The sequence below is a fragment of the Episyrphus balteatus genome, chromosome 3, assembly GCF_945859705.1.
Source record: "Episyrphus balteatus chromosome 3, idEpiBalt1.1, whole genome shotgun sequence".
NCBI classification, from domain to species: Eukaryota; Metazoa; Arthropoda; class Insecta; order Diptera; family Syrphidae; genus Episyrphus; species Episyrphus balteatus.
The window spans coordinates 17301478-17318785 of record NC_079136.1 but is presented as its reverse complement, the minus strand read 5'-3'; the positions used below and the strand labels follow the sequence as shown (position 1 = coordinate 17318785).

The window sequence follows — 17308 nt, the reverse complement described above, 5'->3', positions numbered from 1 at the left end:
TTAAGTTTATTTGTGTTTTTATCCATAATTCTGAACAAATCTCTGATAAAAAAACAATATCGGTCCCAGGAGGCAACCTTCTGGAACTCCTATGATGAAGTAAATTCGAAGCTTTGGACGTTTTTTCATTGATTCTGTAGTCAGTTTTAAGCTATTTATTAGTTGTGATTGATCTAACATTAGTTGTTAAGTCAATGTTTGAGGTCTCAGATATATTTCTCTTCTTGCAAATGTTGCTGAATTATGCCCTCAGCAAAATTGTATCAGCCCCAGGATGTATCCTTGTTAATAAGTCAGTAGAATGACTTTTTCTAGAAAATTTTGCTTTTATCAAGGCAATTTAAGACCCCAAAATCCAATTTCTCTAAATATTTGAACCAAAGCAACGAAGAATGCGGGGACTGTGTACATTTAAGCTTGTATCTTTTTTAGGATAGACTCCTATTTCGCTGAAAATCTTGAAGGGTCCAATTGTTTGAGACCCCATAAAGGATCATTTTAAAAAACTTTCCGGAACTCCTTTGATTAAATAAATGAGATGATTTGAATTAAAGTAATCAATGACTTGTTCCAGAAATTTTTCTTCGGCCGAGGCATTTTGGGACCCCACAGAATAAATTCTTCAAATGATTTACTACCCAAATGGACTGTATAGACTTGTTTCATTAGGACCTACAAAATTTTTACTCCAAATGATTGAAAAAAAGCCATAAAACAAACTATTTTCTGTGAAAATTTTCGACCTATTATCTGGGGATTCTGAGACCCCACAAAAATTGAAAAGTAAACCTTAATGTGAATACTTCCGTTACAGTTTCTCAATGAAAGTATCAAAGAACACCATTCTTGTATTCCTGTTTAACACTGTCAAACGCCTTTTCACCTAATTTTTCTTGCATTCCTTAATCCAATAAAGAAACACCTTTTCATGACCCCAAACAAATATACGCTCTAGATATGTCATTCCAAAAAAACCACAAAAATTCGGTTATCATTTTTCTTGTTGTTTCTTTTTTGAAGTATGTGTATACAAAAAATCTAGTTGCAACATATGTCGCACACACACACCTTATCTTCTTTAAAACCCACAAAAACTGCTTACTTTATTTTCTTTTCTTTGTTCCTGGTATATGACTTTTCCTAACAAACTAGGTTTACCTAATTTTATTTGTAGAATAGTGTCGCCATCACTTCATATTACCTCTACCTACTGTTTATAGTAGGATAGTAAAACTTATCAGGTCTAAAAGTTGAAAAAAAAGGAAGCCATGGATTATGAAAGAAAATCTCAAACTATATTTACATTTCTTAAAAAAAAAAAAAACTAGGAGAAAAAAAAAAACCAACAAAAAAAATCGTGAAGAAAAGATACGCTCTAATGATAGTGAAAGTCAATGTGCTGTGTATATGACTTCAACTTTTTCTAAAAATATAAAGTAGCTAAATCTAGACGCACAAAATAAATATTGACAGTGGCCCTATACGATTTTTAGGGATGACTTTACTTCGTCTTCGTTCTTCAGTAATAATAATATGTGAAAATGCAGTGAAGAGTCAAATTAGAGGAGACACACATCAACCATACACAAAAAACTATACCACACACACGTTTTACCTACCTACGAGTACACACGCCGCCGAATACACCGCATCAATTGCTGAGAATAAATAAATTAGGTGTATCTACGAGATACGCATGTTGCAGCAGCATCACCATCATCATCAGGTCACCATGATGATGATGAAGAAAACGACGACGGCGATGCTGATGAGATCTTTTTCTCTAAAAAAAACTGAGTCACCATATCATAATGTCGCATTTCCGTGTGTAAATAAGACAAAAATTCCTCAAAAAATTCTTTCAACTTTTGTTGTTGGTTTTGTTTGAAAAATGTTGCTTATAGCGGCATATGATTATGTGGTGAGCAAAATAAACAAAAAAACACTACAGTCACCTTTATTTTTTTTATCTTTATTAGGTTTGTGTATAAAGAGCATATTTTGCGTCTAACTACTGTTTTCTCACATGTTGATAAGAGATTGTATATACACATTTTTTTTTTGTTTGGAAAAAATAGTTGTACGTATAGTCTATAACCCGTGAATACCTTTGTACTGACAAAGTTATATTGTACGCTTATTTAATTATAATCTAAATGAAAGATAATTGATAAACATGTTTATAATAGGACCCCGATAAGTTATATACGAGTTTAGTGTAGTATAAGGTACAAAATTTTGTTGACCTAATAAACTCTATCATAAAGTATTCTTAATTGTATTTTAGGTAGGTAAAAGTAGGTAGTTATAGCAAGCAGCAGGCTTGTTATGATGATGATGAAATGATGTTTTGATTTTAATAAATTAATATGGTAATCGAAATAGATTATTTTAATAATAAACTCTATTTATCAATTTGTAGATACATTATGTGTGGATGCACTTGAAAAACTTGTAGATTCATTTTATTTAAATATGATGTTGTCCTCAATTAATAAGCTTGTGTTTTGTAGTCTTGAGATAAGAATCATTATTTTTAATTGGCACTTGAATTAAAAGCATGTTAAACAATGTTCTACAAGAGAATAAAGCTTAGCAACATTTCAAGCAACATCAAATACAATCAATATTCTTCTTTCCTTCTGAGCTCCAAAAAACTTATTTACTAACACTTGGGGCATTGCTGTTCTCATTTTTGATAGAACTGCATTTATTTTTCTTAAGATGTTTATTGACCCAAGACCCTTTCAACACTCTGCAACATTTGTTGAATTTATCATAACTTTTTTCATACCTAATCTAAAGTTTGCCAATTTTTCAGACCCCATGAACCATTTGCAAAGAAATATATGCAAAATTTCAGTAAAAACAGCGATGTATATTCAGTAAACAAATGTTGCAGCAACAAGTTGCTTCGTGTATTTATCAAAAATGCATAGATTTCAGCAGATTTCATATGAAAACAGCACCATTCCAACATTTTAGAATAATAATATGTTGCAGCAACTTGTTGCTAGGCCTATAAAATACTTGAATTCTAATAAAAAACTTGTTTATTGTGAAAAACAAAACGATAGTAAAATCAAAAAAGAGTGGATTAACCTAATCGCAATGAAGCAATTAACACTTACTAACTACATTTTTAATTTATCACTTTATGACCTCCTCATAAAATCCAAAAATACTTGAAATGATTTTTTAACTTGTTACATTTTTATTTTTTTTTTTTTTGTTTTGTGTGATCTATAAAAAAATTAATATCATAATTCAAGAACGCATTTATTTGGATTTAACGATAAGAAATCAAAATATAATTTTATTTTTATGATTTCAAAACATATATTTTTTTTTGGGATTTTTTTTTCGGTTTTATGACTTACCTTCGTATTTATTGATTTTTAAGTGTATGGATGTTTATATTTTTAGATTTAGTCTAGAACATCACATGCTAAAGATAAAAATTGTTTTTTTTTTTTTTTTTTTAATTTCGAGATTTCCTTTGAGTGTGTTTATGGAAAGAAAAAAAAAATATAATTAAAGATATCAACATCCACTTAAAATTGTTAAAATTTCCTTGTGACAATATTCATCTTTACTAGAATTTCCGCCCTCACAAACGATTTTCAAAAAAAAAAAAATAGAAAACAAAGTAACAAAAATTCCAAAAGCCAAAACTTTAACATCGTCTTCATGTTCGTCAATAAGAAAAAACACAAGGGAAATACATTTTATTTTATTGTGTGTCCATGACAAAAATTGTTGGATATAATGCGGGTTATATTATGGTTGCCAAGTATGGTTTTTCTATTTTTTCAAAAAAAAAAAAAAAAAAAAAATTAAATAAAAATTCAAAGAAGACATGATTTTTAACATAAAAATTCGGCAGAATTGATTTATGCATACCCAAAATGTTTAAGGATTGACCAATAAAAATGTCAAAACAAAAATCTCCAAAATAAAAAAAAATTTTTTTTTTATTTTTACTTAAAAAATATTTTTTTTTTCTGGAAATATTCAAAACAAATTGGCAACACTTAAAACCCGAGTTCATACAAAATTTCAATGAAAAAAGAAAGAAACTTCAGAGAGAGGGAATTAGTTTTCATCAGAAAAATTAAATGTGAAAAACATTTGGTCGACATGCTACAACGCGACAAATCCAATTCACCCACGCATCACGCCAGCACATTTGGCACTTAACAATATTTTATATAAAAACGCAAACAAAAAATAAACCAAAAACAAAAAAAAAAAAAAAAAATTTGTTTTCTTCTTCTACGAATCTAAATTTAAATCATCTTAAGATACATCACAGATAGAAAAGATATAGATAGATATAAATAAAAAGATATATAGAATACAAAAACAAACATATGTGCGTTGTCGATGTTCATTTATAGATACTTTATGAAAATAGCTCTCTTTTGAATGGTGGCTAAGATGCATGGCAAAGTTTAAAAAAAAAAAAAAAAACAAAATGCGAATTCTGTGTGGGGATAAATCGTAAAACTTCACTCGCACTTAGAAAAAAAAAAGATACACAAAAAGATAGATAAATAGATATTCACACTTTCTTTGTTTTTTTTTTTTTATATTTAATCTTGCAGGAGAATTAAATAAAAATAAATTAAAACACATCATTCCTGATGATGAAAAACATAGTAGTATAGATAGGTATTGGGGGAGAAAGTGTATCTATCTTTACTCTCTGTCACTTAGTATATATCTTTTGGGTGTATTTTTAATATTCTAATTTTTTTTTTTTAGATACATTTTTTTTTTTTATTTTTAAATTTATTTTAAGTAAGTAAGAGCGGGTGTTTATTTATAGCCATGTCTCATGCTGTGAATTTACTTGTTACAATGATTTATTCGATTTTAAAAACCTCTTCTTGCAGCCACATTAAAAATTATATGGTTTGCGCGTCACTCAGCAGTACCTTGCTCTTTCTTTCTCTCTTTAAATTCGTAGTATTTTTTCTTTTATGAAATTGCACATTTTTAATTTGTATCTTTTGAAATGAAATTTCGAAAATGATGAATTTTACGCTTGTGCATTTAAGATACGCCATTATTATTATGTTGCATTTGAACTTCAAAGTCGAAATAAAAATATGGCGGTTTTTTTTTTTTTTTTTTACTAATAACAGGTAAAAGATACATCTGTCCAAAAACAAGTTTATACAAAAAAAAAAAAAAAATATTAAAGTATCTTGTTCAATATCCCATAGATACTCTCCAATAACACGAAGGCTGATTTTTAATGATCGGTTGTTAGTTAGTCTTCATAATATTATTTATATATATATATCGAAAGGGGTCATGTTAGGGCGTTTTCTCAGGACCCCAAGTATCGCCCTCTTGGAACAATGTTGAGAAAAAAAAAAAAATAAAATAACAAAAATTCCATCCATCTCCAAACCCAAGCCATCCATCCATCTATACATCTGGGCATTTATATCCATTTTCAATCCCCATAATCAAAAATGATCCCCACTCTTCGACTTGGACTTATAACCATCCCAGACAAACCTTATAATCATCGGTTTTTGAGAGAGAGTTTCACGTATAGAGTGACTTTGACAAGATGATTGATGTGCCCAGCCCCATTTGAGCGAGTGAGATGCGCGTGCTTTGCTAATTTAGTTTTAGGGTTTTACCGATCATGCTGCGGGATGTGATCTTTTTTTGTGTTTTATTTTTTTTTTGGTTTATATTTTTATGTTTGCCCTTGGTGATGGTGGATGGTAAAATTCTTTATAAGTTGTTGTCGCACGCCATTGCTGGCAAAAAAAGAAAAGAGATAGATTGTGTGTATCTTTTATAGTTTTTCAATCAATAGATACTTTTTTTTTGTCTTGGTCACTTTCAAAAAATGATACAATTTATTTCCTGATTTTGACTCATTTAAATACCACCTACTTGGTTCTTTGAAAAAAAAAAAAAAACGAAAATCCATTTCGCAATAATACAAATAACAAAACTATAAAATATCTTTAAGATGCACCACAAAAAAAAAAAAAAAAAGAACCAAAAAACCATAACGAAGATAATTCTGCATTCAGAGATACATTAATGATGGATGAGTAATCTGGAGAAAAAGTCATAAAATTGTAATACTCTCAGCCTCAGTTCGTTTCTCAGTATGCTATCATCTTTTTTTTTTTTTTTTTTTTTATTTGGGATTTTTTTCGAATTGGTTTTTATTTTTAAACGACACTTAAAAATGTATCTTGTTAGGTTTTTTTTTCTTTAATTCTCTCCATTTGGTTTTTTTTGTTATTAAAGGAGATGCAGTCATTATATTATTTTGTGTGATAAGTTTTTCAGCTTCCCTGCTGGGTTTTCAGGGTGATTATACAGAGAGGAAAAGGATTTGTGTTCAGTTGTGGTATAAAATTTAAAAGAACCAAAAAATGATTTAAAGAACACGAGATGGTGTGAGATGAGTATATGTGTGGTTTTTTATTTTGTGTTCTGCTTGGGTGGCAAAGTGGCAAAGAATCAATGTAAAAGAGTGATTCAGAAGAAAAGACGATTTGGTTACAAACAAATTGGGATGACAAATTTGATCTTTTTTTGGTTAAAATAAATTACAAAAAAAGAATAAAAAAAACTTCATTAAAGTAAATGTATCTTTTTGGATATTTAGTTATTTTATTACGAAGAAAAAATGTTGTGCAACATGTTGCTAGAATTTTTTTTTATATTTTCACTAGCAAAATGATAAATTTGGTCCAAAATGTGTCCTCTCAATTTATTTTGGCAAACATGGTCTTCTGCAACATGTTGCTGGAATATTTTATTAAATTTTCCTTAGCAAAATGCTAAATTTGGTACAATGAAAGATATATAAATCCTTTTCAACCAGGTTTTTGGAAAGTTATATTCAAAAAAAGATGATTGGACACTTATAAACATGTTGCGTATAGTTAGTAGGAAAATTCAGTCAAAATTGTTGGATTTTAAAAGCCTTACTGTGAAATAAAAACTTTTGTTTCTTAAATTCAATTGTTTCCCATAAACAGCAGGATATATTTCCCCAAGGACAATACAAAAAAACCCTCTTTTGTTAAAAAAAAAATTAATTAAAAAAAGAAAAAAAAACTAATTGGAAATTATAATATCGTCTTCGAGGTTACAAGAGAACAAATCTTGATTATTCATTTTTAATTCTCATCCAGGTGGGTCTGATAAAAAAAAAACATTTCCAATCCCAATATTGCTGCGCTTAAAAAGAAGAATCGAAACCAAAAATTAAAAAAAAAAAAAAAATTGCATAAATTGGTTTTGTATGCGTGGGGAATACACCACCATATGATTATTCTCATCCCATATTGTAATATGATCATCTTCAACCAACAAACAAAATCAAAATAAAATAAAAAAAAAACACTCACATCTTTTTCTTTCACAAATCAAGAAAGGCTAAAGATACACCTTTTTTTGTATATGAAATTAAAAATTCAAAAAAAAAAAGATAAAACAAGATTTTATTTTATTTTTTTTTGGTTTTGTTGTTTTTTGTGGTACAAAAAAAGACAGACGCAAAGCGAAAATTTTAACCTCCCGCTGAGTCCGCAAGTTCGAAATGAACATTTATTATAATCGGTTTTTGGTATTTATTTTTTTTTTATGTGTAGGTTATAAAGGTAGATATATGAATGATGGAACGTATATAGTAGATACCTTGTTGATGGAAAAAAAAAATGATGTACAAAGTTTTTTTTTTTAATTAAAAAAAAAATTCTTAAATGAATATTCAAAGATTTATATTTTTAAACTAATTTTTGTATTTTTTTTTTACAAATTTTTCCTTTCAGATAAGATCACAAAAACCCTACTACACAGCGGATCCCGAAGTAGATTCACTTGTAAGTATATACATTTTTACTATAACAAAGAATAAAAAAAAAAAAATTACAAAAACTGATATTTTATCCTCCTTGACCTAAAAAAAAATATGAGCCTTTACAAACAAAACCACAATATCATGAAGTTCAATGTCGTCGCATATGAAGCGAATCACCCCAAAAAAAACATTGTGTCGTTTTATTTTTAATTCGTGACAACAATTGGTCACTATAATGTATCTACAGCTTCTCACATTTTATAAAACTTCACATCCATAAGAGTAGATAGTATAAATGTATAATAAGAGGTAAAGCAGGTTCACCAGAGCGGTGATATTGAAAAAAAAAAATTATAGTTGAAAGATACGATGTATCTGTATTTCTCCTCTGTACTATAAAAGAGTTGTTAGGTTATTTTATTGTTGAACATTTGCAAAAGCATACCAAATCTACCATTAAAACAATGCCAATGAAAATGCAAAAAAAAAAAAAAAAAAAGAACATACAAAACGACTACAAAAGACTTGTGAACCAGATGAGTCTCTATCAGGAATCTCAGCAACATTTTTTGTTGTTGTTGTATTTTTGTTGCAACAGCAATACTTGTCGATCGGCCTTTCAACTGTATGACAATATAGTCAGGCTTTTGTCTCCTTGCAAATATAATTTTTTTTTTTTACTTTTTGATGCCATTCACTTTGTGTTTTGTTTTGATTTTTGTTGTTGTTGTTTTTTTATTTGAATGATTCAAACGGCACGCAGTAATATAGCTAGCAACATTAGCCTTGGTGAAAATTACACATTAAATGCTGTTTTATTGTGGCATAGATACATTTAACCGGAGTCAATGGATGCATTTGGATGCAATGAAGAAGTTTTTTTTTTTTTTTTTTTGAGTTTGAAGTGAAGCAATTTTGTGTACAAATGCGTGTACACAAAACCACAAAGCACACTGCACAATGATTCATTAGATTAACTCTTTAAATCTGTGTTATATGTGGTTTTGTTGCTAGCACATGTTGCAATGCACATAATCATGTGTATAGCTTTGTGTTGATAGTAGAAAATAACATGAAAAAAACAATACAAAAATGAGGAAGTGAAATTAATTCCTTGTTAACAGGTTGTATCTATTTTTATTAGATTTTATTTATTTTTAAAAGTAAAGACACAAACCTTTGTTTCTCAATAATTTTGTGACACATTTTTTTATGAATTAAAACAAAAATTATTACTATTTTATTTTTTTGTTTAAATTTTTATGAGTTTTCATTCATAAAATACTACAAAAAGTCATAAATCAAATCCACTCTTATTTTATGTTCGTTTTGTATCTTTTTTTTTCTTATTTTATTGGTTCTATACTTTGCTATCCATCCGGATGACTTGTTGTGTATATAATTCATGTGTGTAGAAGAGAGTTTTGTTGCTTATATGTGGGTTGAGTCTTGTTGAGTTGTGGTTTCAACAGTATTAAACTACACTTAAAAAATATAAAATAAAATAAAAAATAAAAACGAGTACAAATGACACACATGTTAATGTGTTTTTGGGCGCTGCTCTCTGCGCTGTCGTAAATGTCATCTGGCTTGTTTTGGTTGCTTTGGCAATGAACATATGACATCTTAATATTATGAGTAAAGGATGTGGAAGTTAAAATGTGTTATCTATCATCATCATTATGTTGAGTGGCTCATTTTTTATGGTTAAAATATGGATAATCCAGTTTGGTTTTTTTTTTTTTTGTTTTGTATTAGGAAAAAAAAACAAAATAATAAAATTAATTAATTATTTATTTTTATTTATTTCCAGATGGTGCAAGCAATACAAGTACTTCGGTTTCACCTCTTAGAATTAGAAAAAGTAAGTATATTTTTATCCATTTTAACTATTATTTTAAGTATTTATATCACACAAGGGTTTATATTTTAATATCGGGGTTCAAAAAACCTCGTTTGTATCAATTTCTATTGAAGCAACATGTTGCGGAACGGTTTCTTGTGATAGTTATTGTTTCTAGAGAATTTTCACCTAAAAACGTGGAACTATGGTTTAATTTCAGCTAGAATTGTAGTTAAAGAGTTTTTTTTTTCATTTAATCTTTAAAAGAAACAATGTAAGGTAGCTTAGCAACATGTTGCTTAACACAAGATAGAGATTTAATCATTTATCGTGTTTTTTTACTCTTTATCTTGACTTACACCTCTTCGCAAACTGTTTAATAGGTTTTTTTTTTCAAAATGAACTCTAAAAAATAGAAACAATACTTCAGCAACATGTTGCTTGATATCAGAAAAATTGAAAAATATAGATATAACTTTGTAGTATTGATTCCATCAATTCAGTTTTTTTAACAAAAAATAAATTTCAACCATGAAAAATAGATTCGCAACATGTTGCTACCTTTGCAATCACCTTTGAAAATAGATTAGAAATTTAATTGAAGCGGAAACTTTTAAGGCTTCTGGTGTTATTATGTGGGGTTTATGGAAATTAAATGCTAACCTTTTCTAAAAACATTTTGTTGACTTGAATTCCTACGTCAAACGAAACACGTTATCATAAAACCGTTTTGCGGTAGATATTATACAATAAAATAAAAATATATTCAAATATTTTGTTTTGTATAAAAAAAAAAAGAAATCTATCTTAACTTTGCATCATTCCATCATTTCTATATTTATAAAATTCTCCTTTTAAGTAGATATAAAGTTATTCTATTTTTTTATTTACACAAATTAAGGAAAGCTTATGCCAAACTAATTGCTAACAATTTACATATTCATAGATACAGTTTGTAGATGTTTTAAACTCTTAAAAAAAAGATAGGTATAAGTCTACCTACAGATATTTAAAATCTATCTAGACAAAACACAAAAAACTGGTTTGAAAAAAAATCAACCACATGGAGCTATTACGAGTAGGTGGGCTATAACTTGATATTAAAACAAACAGATACAAAAAAAAAAAATATTAATATGATTTAAAACTTAAGTTTTGCGATTTTTTTTTCGATAAATCAAGTATATCTTTTTCTACTAGCCTTCAATTGGTCTCTATTTTTGACTATCTGATGGGAAAAGACATCATACACAATCTGGCATATAAGCGGTATATGTATATAATCGGTTGAAGGTTTTTGCCATGGTTAAAGACTTTAGATACATTTGTATCTTTTAATGTAAATTTGTTTAATTCAAGACCGATTTGCACCATAAAGACCGGTTAGATATGAATTTTTTTTGTAAAAGGATTGCTAATGTGAATGTGAAAAATAAGGATCTTCACTTATGAAATTAACATTCTCATATTTTAAAAAAACGTTAAAGATCATCAATCCCCGTTAGCAACAATTAGCATAAATTTGAATTTTTTAACAATTTATCTTCTAACAATCTCCTAAACTATTCCAAAGCAAATATTCACTAAATCGTCAACGTTTTTTGATCGGACGTAGGAGGTTAGCTTGAATAGTGGGGAGATTTGAATATAGAGTTAGCCTGAGTTATAACTAGTCTTCATGCTTCGCAGAGCATTGCTTAATTAATTTTTGTCTACAATTTTTTTTTCTTTCATTTTGTGGTTAGAATATAATGAACGAAAACATTTAATTATAACTTTTTTGGGTTTTGGGACCTCAAGCAAGTAATTGAAGACTGATAGTCCCCTAATTTTTTGTGTTTATAAGAATTTGGTGTGTGTGTGGGGTACCTGCCTGCTTATAAACACGACGCATCTAAAACCTGTAATTTTGTATTTAGTCGAATTAGAGAGAAGTAGTTTATAAGTATAATTTTACGGGTACGGGTGATTTTTAATGGTGGGTTGTCCTCGGCTGATTATAATTTTTTATTAAGTACATAATAGGTTTTTCATTTTAGATATATTTTTCAAACCAACAAAAAAAAAAAGTGGAAAATATAGGGAATAACAATGGATGAGATTTTTTTTTAAAAAGGGGGAAATTTTTTGTGTTTAGAGACTTCCCAAAATTTAATGATAATTAGCTTTCGCGCACAATCGCAACACCTCTTGTCTATAATGATTTTTTATTATGGAGTTTTTTTTTTTTGTTTATATTTTTATATTCATTTTTCTAGACATCTGATAAATAGATCTACAATTCTACATTTTATTTAAAGCAAATAAATGTAAAGGTGGGTGTTCTTTGGCGCGTAAAGAAATGTTGATTTAATAAAAAAAAAAAGAAAAAATACAAAATTTACATGGCTACATCTAAATAGGTAAATAGTAAAAAAAAAAAAATAAAAACAGGTGAATGAATGAGGCGGCAATGATTATGACGATCATGAGAGATTTTTTGAGATTTACTTTTGTGTGTAGGTTTTTTTTTTTATATACTATTTGCCTTTGTTTGAAGTCAGCACCGTTTGTTGTTTGGCGGAAAACAGGATGTTGATATATAAAAAAAAAAAAACAAAAAAAAATAACGAAAAGTGACCATAAAAAAAAAATACATTTTTGGTGACTTTTCTGTGAACTAACTTTGTTTGTATTTTATTTTGGAAATAAGATTAATCTTTGTGGGAAAATAATCACCAGAAAATTAAAAGAAATGTGTTTTGATTCATTCGGCAACTTTATTAGTCATCTCAGTAAAACTTGCCTTGTTTCCGCTTTCCCTATTTTGTATCTAAAAGAAATTTAAACAGAAGCGGACCTAATAGGCAGCCTTCTTTTAATCCATTTTTTCGGAATCCTGAAAGTTCCAACGTTTTGGGTTCCTGAACTGAAATAAGCATAGAAAAAAAAAGGGGTACCACAAGAGTGTGTGTTTGGACCAATATAATTTATATTTACTGTGATTGCGTTTCTAAGTATTTTTGAATGTGTAGAGAAGTAGAAGACCCAAAAACTTATATGTTCTATAATGGTATAGTATAGGATTTTAAAATCCTGAATTATTTCAACATAAATTGTGGATATGTGACACGATATCAAAAAATTATTATAAACAAATTCTTGACCATAAATTCACTCTAAACAACATTTTTTTTTATGACATGTATGGATTCAATGTTTAGTTTTAGATTTCTATTGAAATTCATTTTAATGTCATGTTTGTTTTTCAAAAATCAAAACTAATATCTGTTGTTAACCTTTCATGTTTTTCTAAAATCTATTCATTCACATGCGTACTATAACAACCTTTATATTGTGTAAAACAAAACAAAAAAAAAAAAAAAAATCAATTTTTGTTTTAATACACGTTTTAGATTAATTAACATTGGTGTAATATTATAGTGTAAAAAAGCATGCAAATTGCTTTATAACATATAATAAAAACCAGGCCAAACATACTATAAAGCCAGCATCACTCTCTTATTAATCCCAATATAATAATAAATACCGCCATCGTCGGTCGCTCGTTGATGTAAAGATACACGAACGTCCGTCGGAAAAGGCCATAAATTATCAATAGTCACTGCAGTTGACTGTTATATCGTTTTAATGAAATAATTGCTAAGAGCAAGAGCGTGTTTTGTTGTGTGGTATACACAGTTTAAATAAAAAAAAAATCCAGACTCATTTTGAGATATTAAACATTCACTCATAATTGTACCCACATTTGAGAATAATATAAAACAAAATGTGTGGTGTCTGGTGTGTTTTATATACCTCAACTTTAACTTGAGAGGACTAAAAGTTTTGAGTGATTTTTTTTTATTTCGGCAACACACAAAATATGTCTTAATAAAATGATTGACGTACGACAATGTTTGAATTTTTTTTTTTTTTAATTATTTTATTCATTTTTGCATTGTGATTGGTTTTGTTATTGTTTTTAATGGTATATGTGATATTTTCATATCACAACATTGTCACGCTTGATTGAGAGATATAGTTTTTTTTTTTTTATACATATATATTTAACATTTATATGTGTGTACAAGCAATTAAGACTTTATAGTCTGACTTGAAGACGAAAGCAAAAAAAAAAAAAAAAAAAATTAACAGCAAAAAAGACTTTACGAAGAGACGAATAATATAAGTGGGAGATATTGTGTTTAATTTATGATTAATATGACGTATCTGTTAAATATGTTAATAAATATTCCAAACGAGACATGATTATTTGAAGTTTAATTGATATTAATTGCTTAAGAGAGTATTTTAAAGGTTTTTAAATGTAAAAGAGTATAGCAGCAAGCACTAGCAACACAATATTGTTGATGAATGATGATGGGGATGAATGACTGATATTTTGACACATGCATTCATATAGATGATTATTTTAATTTCACAATTTTTATATTTGCATATAAGTGTATGAGATTGCAATTGAGTTTTCTATATGAAAATGTGTATGGAATTTTCCATTTCAAGCCTTAAAATACTTTTGATATTGTGGCTAGCAACATGTTGCAATAACTATGGGAATTTTAATTTACCCTACTAGTCAATTTTTTTTTTTCATTTTTTACACCTTTCTGTATTTTTATAACAGATTTCTAACAGTTAATTGGGCGTTGTATCTTTCAATTAAATTTTGCAACATGTTGCAAAGAGAAAATGTACATTACATCGCACATAATCTTAAATAAAAAAAACTCTTCACATGCATCAATGTTAAAAAATGCTGAGTTTAAAAGTTTATACTCATATCTAAGCTTTAAAAAAAGTTTGGCAACATACGATAACCTGCAACATGTTCCTTAACTTAAAAAAAGTGATATACTCCGGAAAAGACAAAACTGAAAAAGATAACATGTGTTTCGCATACTAGTCTAATAAAGCCTTACAACATGTAACCATGATCAGCAACATGTATCTGAATCTGATAATAACTTTTTCAACTCTTTCTGGAACTGATATAACCCCGAAAAGAATACAAATGAAAAGGATATTTGTATATCTAGTTAAAAAAAAAAACCTTAGCAACATTTTGCAAGCGAGTGTAATAAAGCTTAGTAACATGCAACCTTTTTCTACAACATATCCATAAATCTTAGGTATAATACTTGTTTTAATTCATTAGGTGAATTTCACCCCAGAAAAGTCATAGTTGATAAAAGTTATATGTATCTCTAACTAAAAAAAATCTTAGCAGCATGTTGCAAAACAATGAATAGTCCATTTTTTATTAATATTCCTTTTCGTGATAAATAAAATTAAAAAAAAAAACAACATTTCAAGTCAAACAAATCTATAGCAACATGTTGCAAACAAATTGGACAATCTTTATTTCTGCTGATTTGGTTATTTTCTTTTTTTTTTGTCGAATTTACCTACTTTAAATACCATAAAACTTGATTTTATAATAACACCATCAACTGCACCTATTCACATCTGTTCACTGCTGGTGGTGCACATAGTATGCATAAATCTAATGTCACGACTTCAATTCAGCAACAAAATAAAAAAAAACCCAAACAAACTAACCGATTAATGTCTATCTATATCTCAATTCCAAACAAATTATACTTCAGCTAAGGACAAATAGTTTTAAAAGATACATCCACCACGATTTTAAAATTACAAAAGATACATCATAGATACTTTGTCGTTTGAACTGCTGAGGATGCTTAAAAATACAAAACAAAAAAAAAAAAAATTGTAAAAAATAATGATGATATACCTTCAGCTCAGGAGCTAGAATGTGGCTTAAGGCTAAATATATACACACCCAAATCACTAATTAAGTAAGCATTTCTCTTTGTCTTTTGGTTTTCATTTTAAACAACAAAACTCAAGGAAAGATACAAAAAAAAAAAAAAAAAAAAAAACACAAAATAACTCAACAATCATTCTGCAATCTTAATTAGCAAAAGGCTCGAAGAAGACTTAACTTGTCCTTTCCATTTGTGTATATATAAAACAAATTTTTAAACACAACACATACATGGTGCCTAATCATCAGCAGTATAGTGTGTTGTTAAAGATACAAATCGAGCTTTGGCAACATTTTATGTATATTGCTTTGTTTCTCTGGATACCTTCAAATGGTGTACACACACTATTTTCCCTAGGTTACTCATTATTTTTGTGACGCAAATTCATGTCTCTGGGTGCTATTGGAATTGTGCCTTAGATTACGCACGCATGGAAAAATCCAATCAACTTTAGCGAGTATAGATACCTAATGTATCTATCTATCTATGCCGTTTGTTGGCTAATGAAGACAATCGGTTTATAGGTTTTTCTTTTTTTTTTTTTTTTAATTTCTTTTTATTGCACTATGAATATTCCAATCGCAATTACTTGTTTGCTCACTGATAATGTTTACTAATGGGCAAACAATTTCACATAAATTAAACCGACCATGGGTCACTAGGATTATACGTGCGTGTAGTTTTTTTTTTTACTTTTATGGTGATATTCCCGCAAGTCACTAGTTTTTTTTTTTTTTTTTGTAAGTTGCTCTGCAACGTGTGTATACACATTTTAATGACAGAAGTGCATAATGCAAATTGATAGAGCGAGAAAGCATATATATACAAAATTGTGGGTGAGATTGTGTGTATATGTTAAAGTCTGCATATGCATAAATAAAATATATATATATTTGCAGCAGAACATACAAACCAGCAGCAAAAGTGCACTTCAAACTGGTTGACTTTATCTGAAATTGCCATCGAAAGCAGCACTCTATACTCCAAAGCACTCCGTTATATTGAACGACGACTACGACAAAAAAAGAAGTTAACAAAAAAAAAAAAAAAAAAAAAAATTGTAAATATGTTGAAAAAAAAGCCGCTACAATTGTGACTCTCTGGGCCAGACTCTAACTTTCGCATGGTGACATGAAAACATGCAAATGACTTAAGAAATTACACAGATACTGAACTGGATGCAGCAGTATAAGAGGAGAAGTTGTTGTCGTCGTCTACACGGTCACATGGTTGCATATAAATATATTATAGTTATGTCGTTATATAGTTTGACTTGAATTAGTTGGTGTAAATTGGAAATTGAATGTTAATCTTTTTTTTCCACAAGCTTAACTTTTTCAGATAGATAGGTATAGCTACATTTGTAACTAACGGTGTGACAGAACGTATAGTCAAATAGCATTTTTTGGATGTGATTTACTACTTAAGATACAAACCATCGAATAAAAAAAAAAATAAAAAAAAAAAAAAATTAAAACGTTGGGCGCCACTTTAAGGTCGTTAAATGAATTTGATATTTTTATTTATTTCTCTTTTTATTTTGCCAAGTAGTTTGTTAATTCTGGTTCCAATTGACATATTAAGCAGCTGTTATGCATAGATAAGTAATTTATAATGTCTTATGTATACGAATTAGTGTTATTTTTTTTTTTTGCCAAAAGATACAATGTATGTATATGAATTTTTTTTTTTTCGTTTTGAGTTTGATTGTGATGTATTGATCGTGTTGCTATCATATATTCATTTTAAAGTTCAAAATTTAATTGGCATAAATAGTAATGATATTTGAAATATTGCATAAAAGAAAATGCGCACGTTGGG

General features: G+C 28.4%; 1 protein-coding gene across 2 annotated transcripts in view; it reads left to right on the top strand.

The window, feature by feature from the left end:
* Positions 1-17308, top strand: part of LOC129914147 (homeobox protein homothorax) — a 377750-nt gene that overhangs the window by 117710 nt on the left and 242732 nt on the right. For both annotated transcript variants that reach the window (XM_055993231.1, XM_055993232.1), the window contains 2 exons: positions 7824-7874; positions 9666-9716. In XM_055993231.1, the coding sequence (XP_055849206.1) occupies positions 7824-7874; positions 9666-9716 (102 nt within the window). The remainder of the gene's footprint in view (positions 1-7823; positions 7875-9665; positions 9717-17308) is intronic.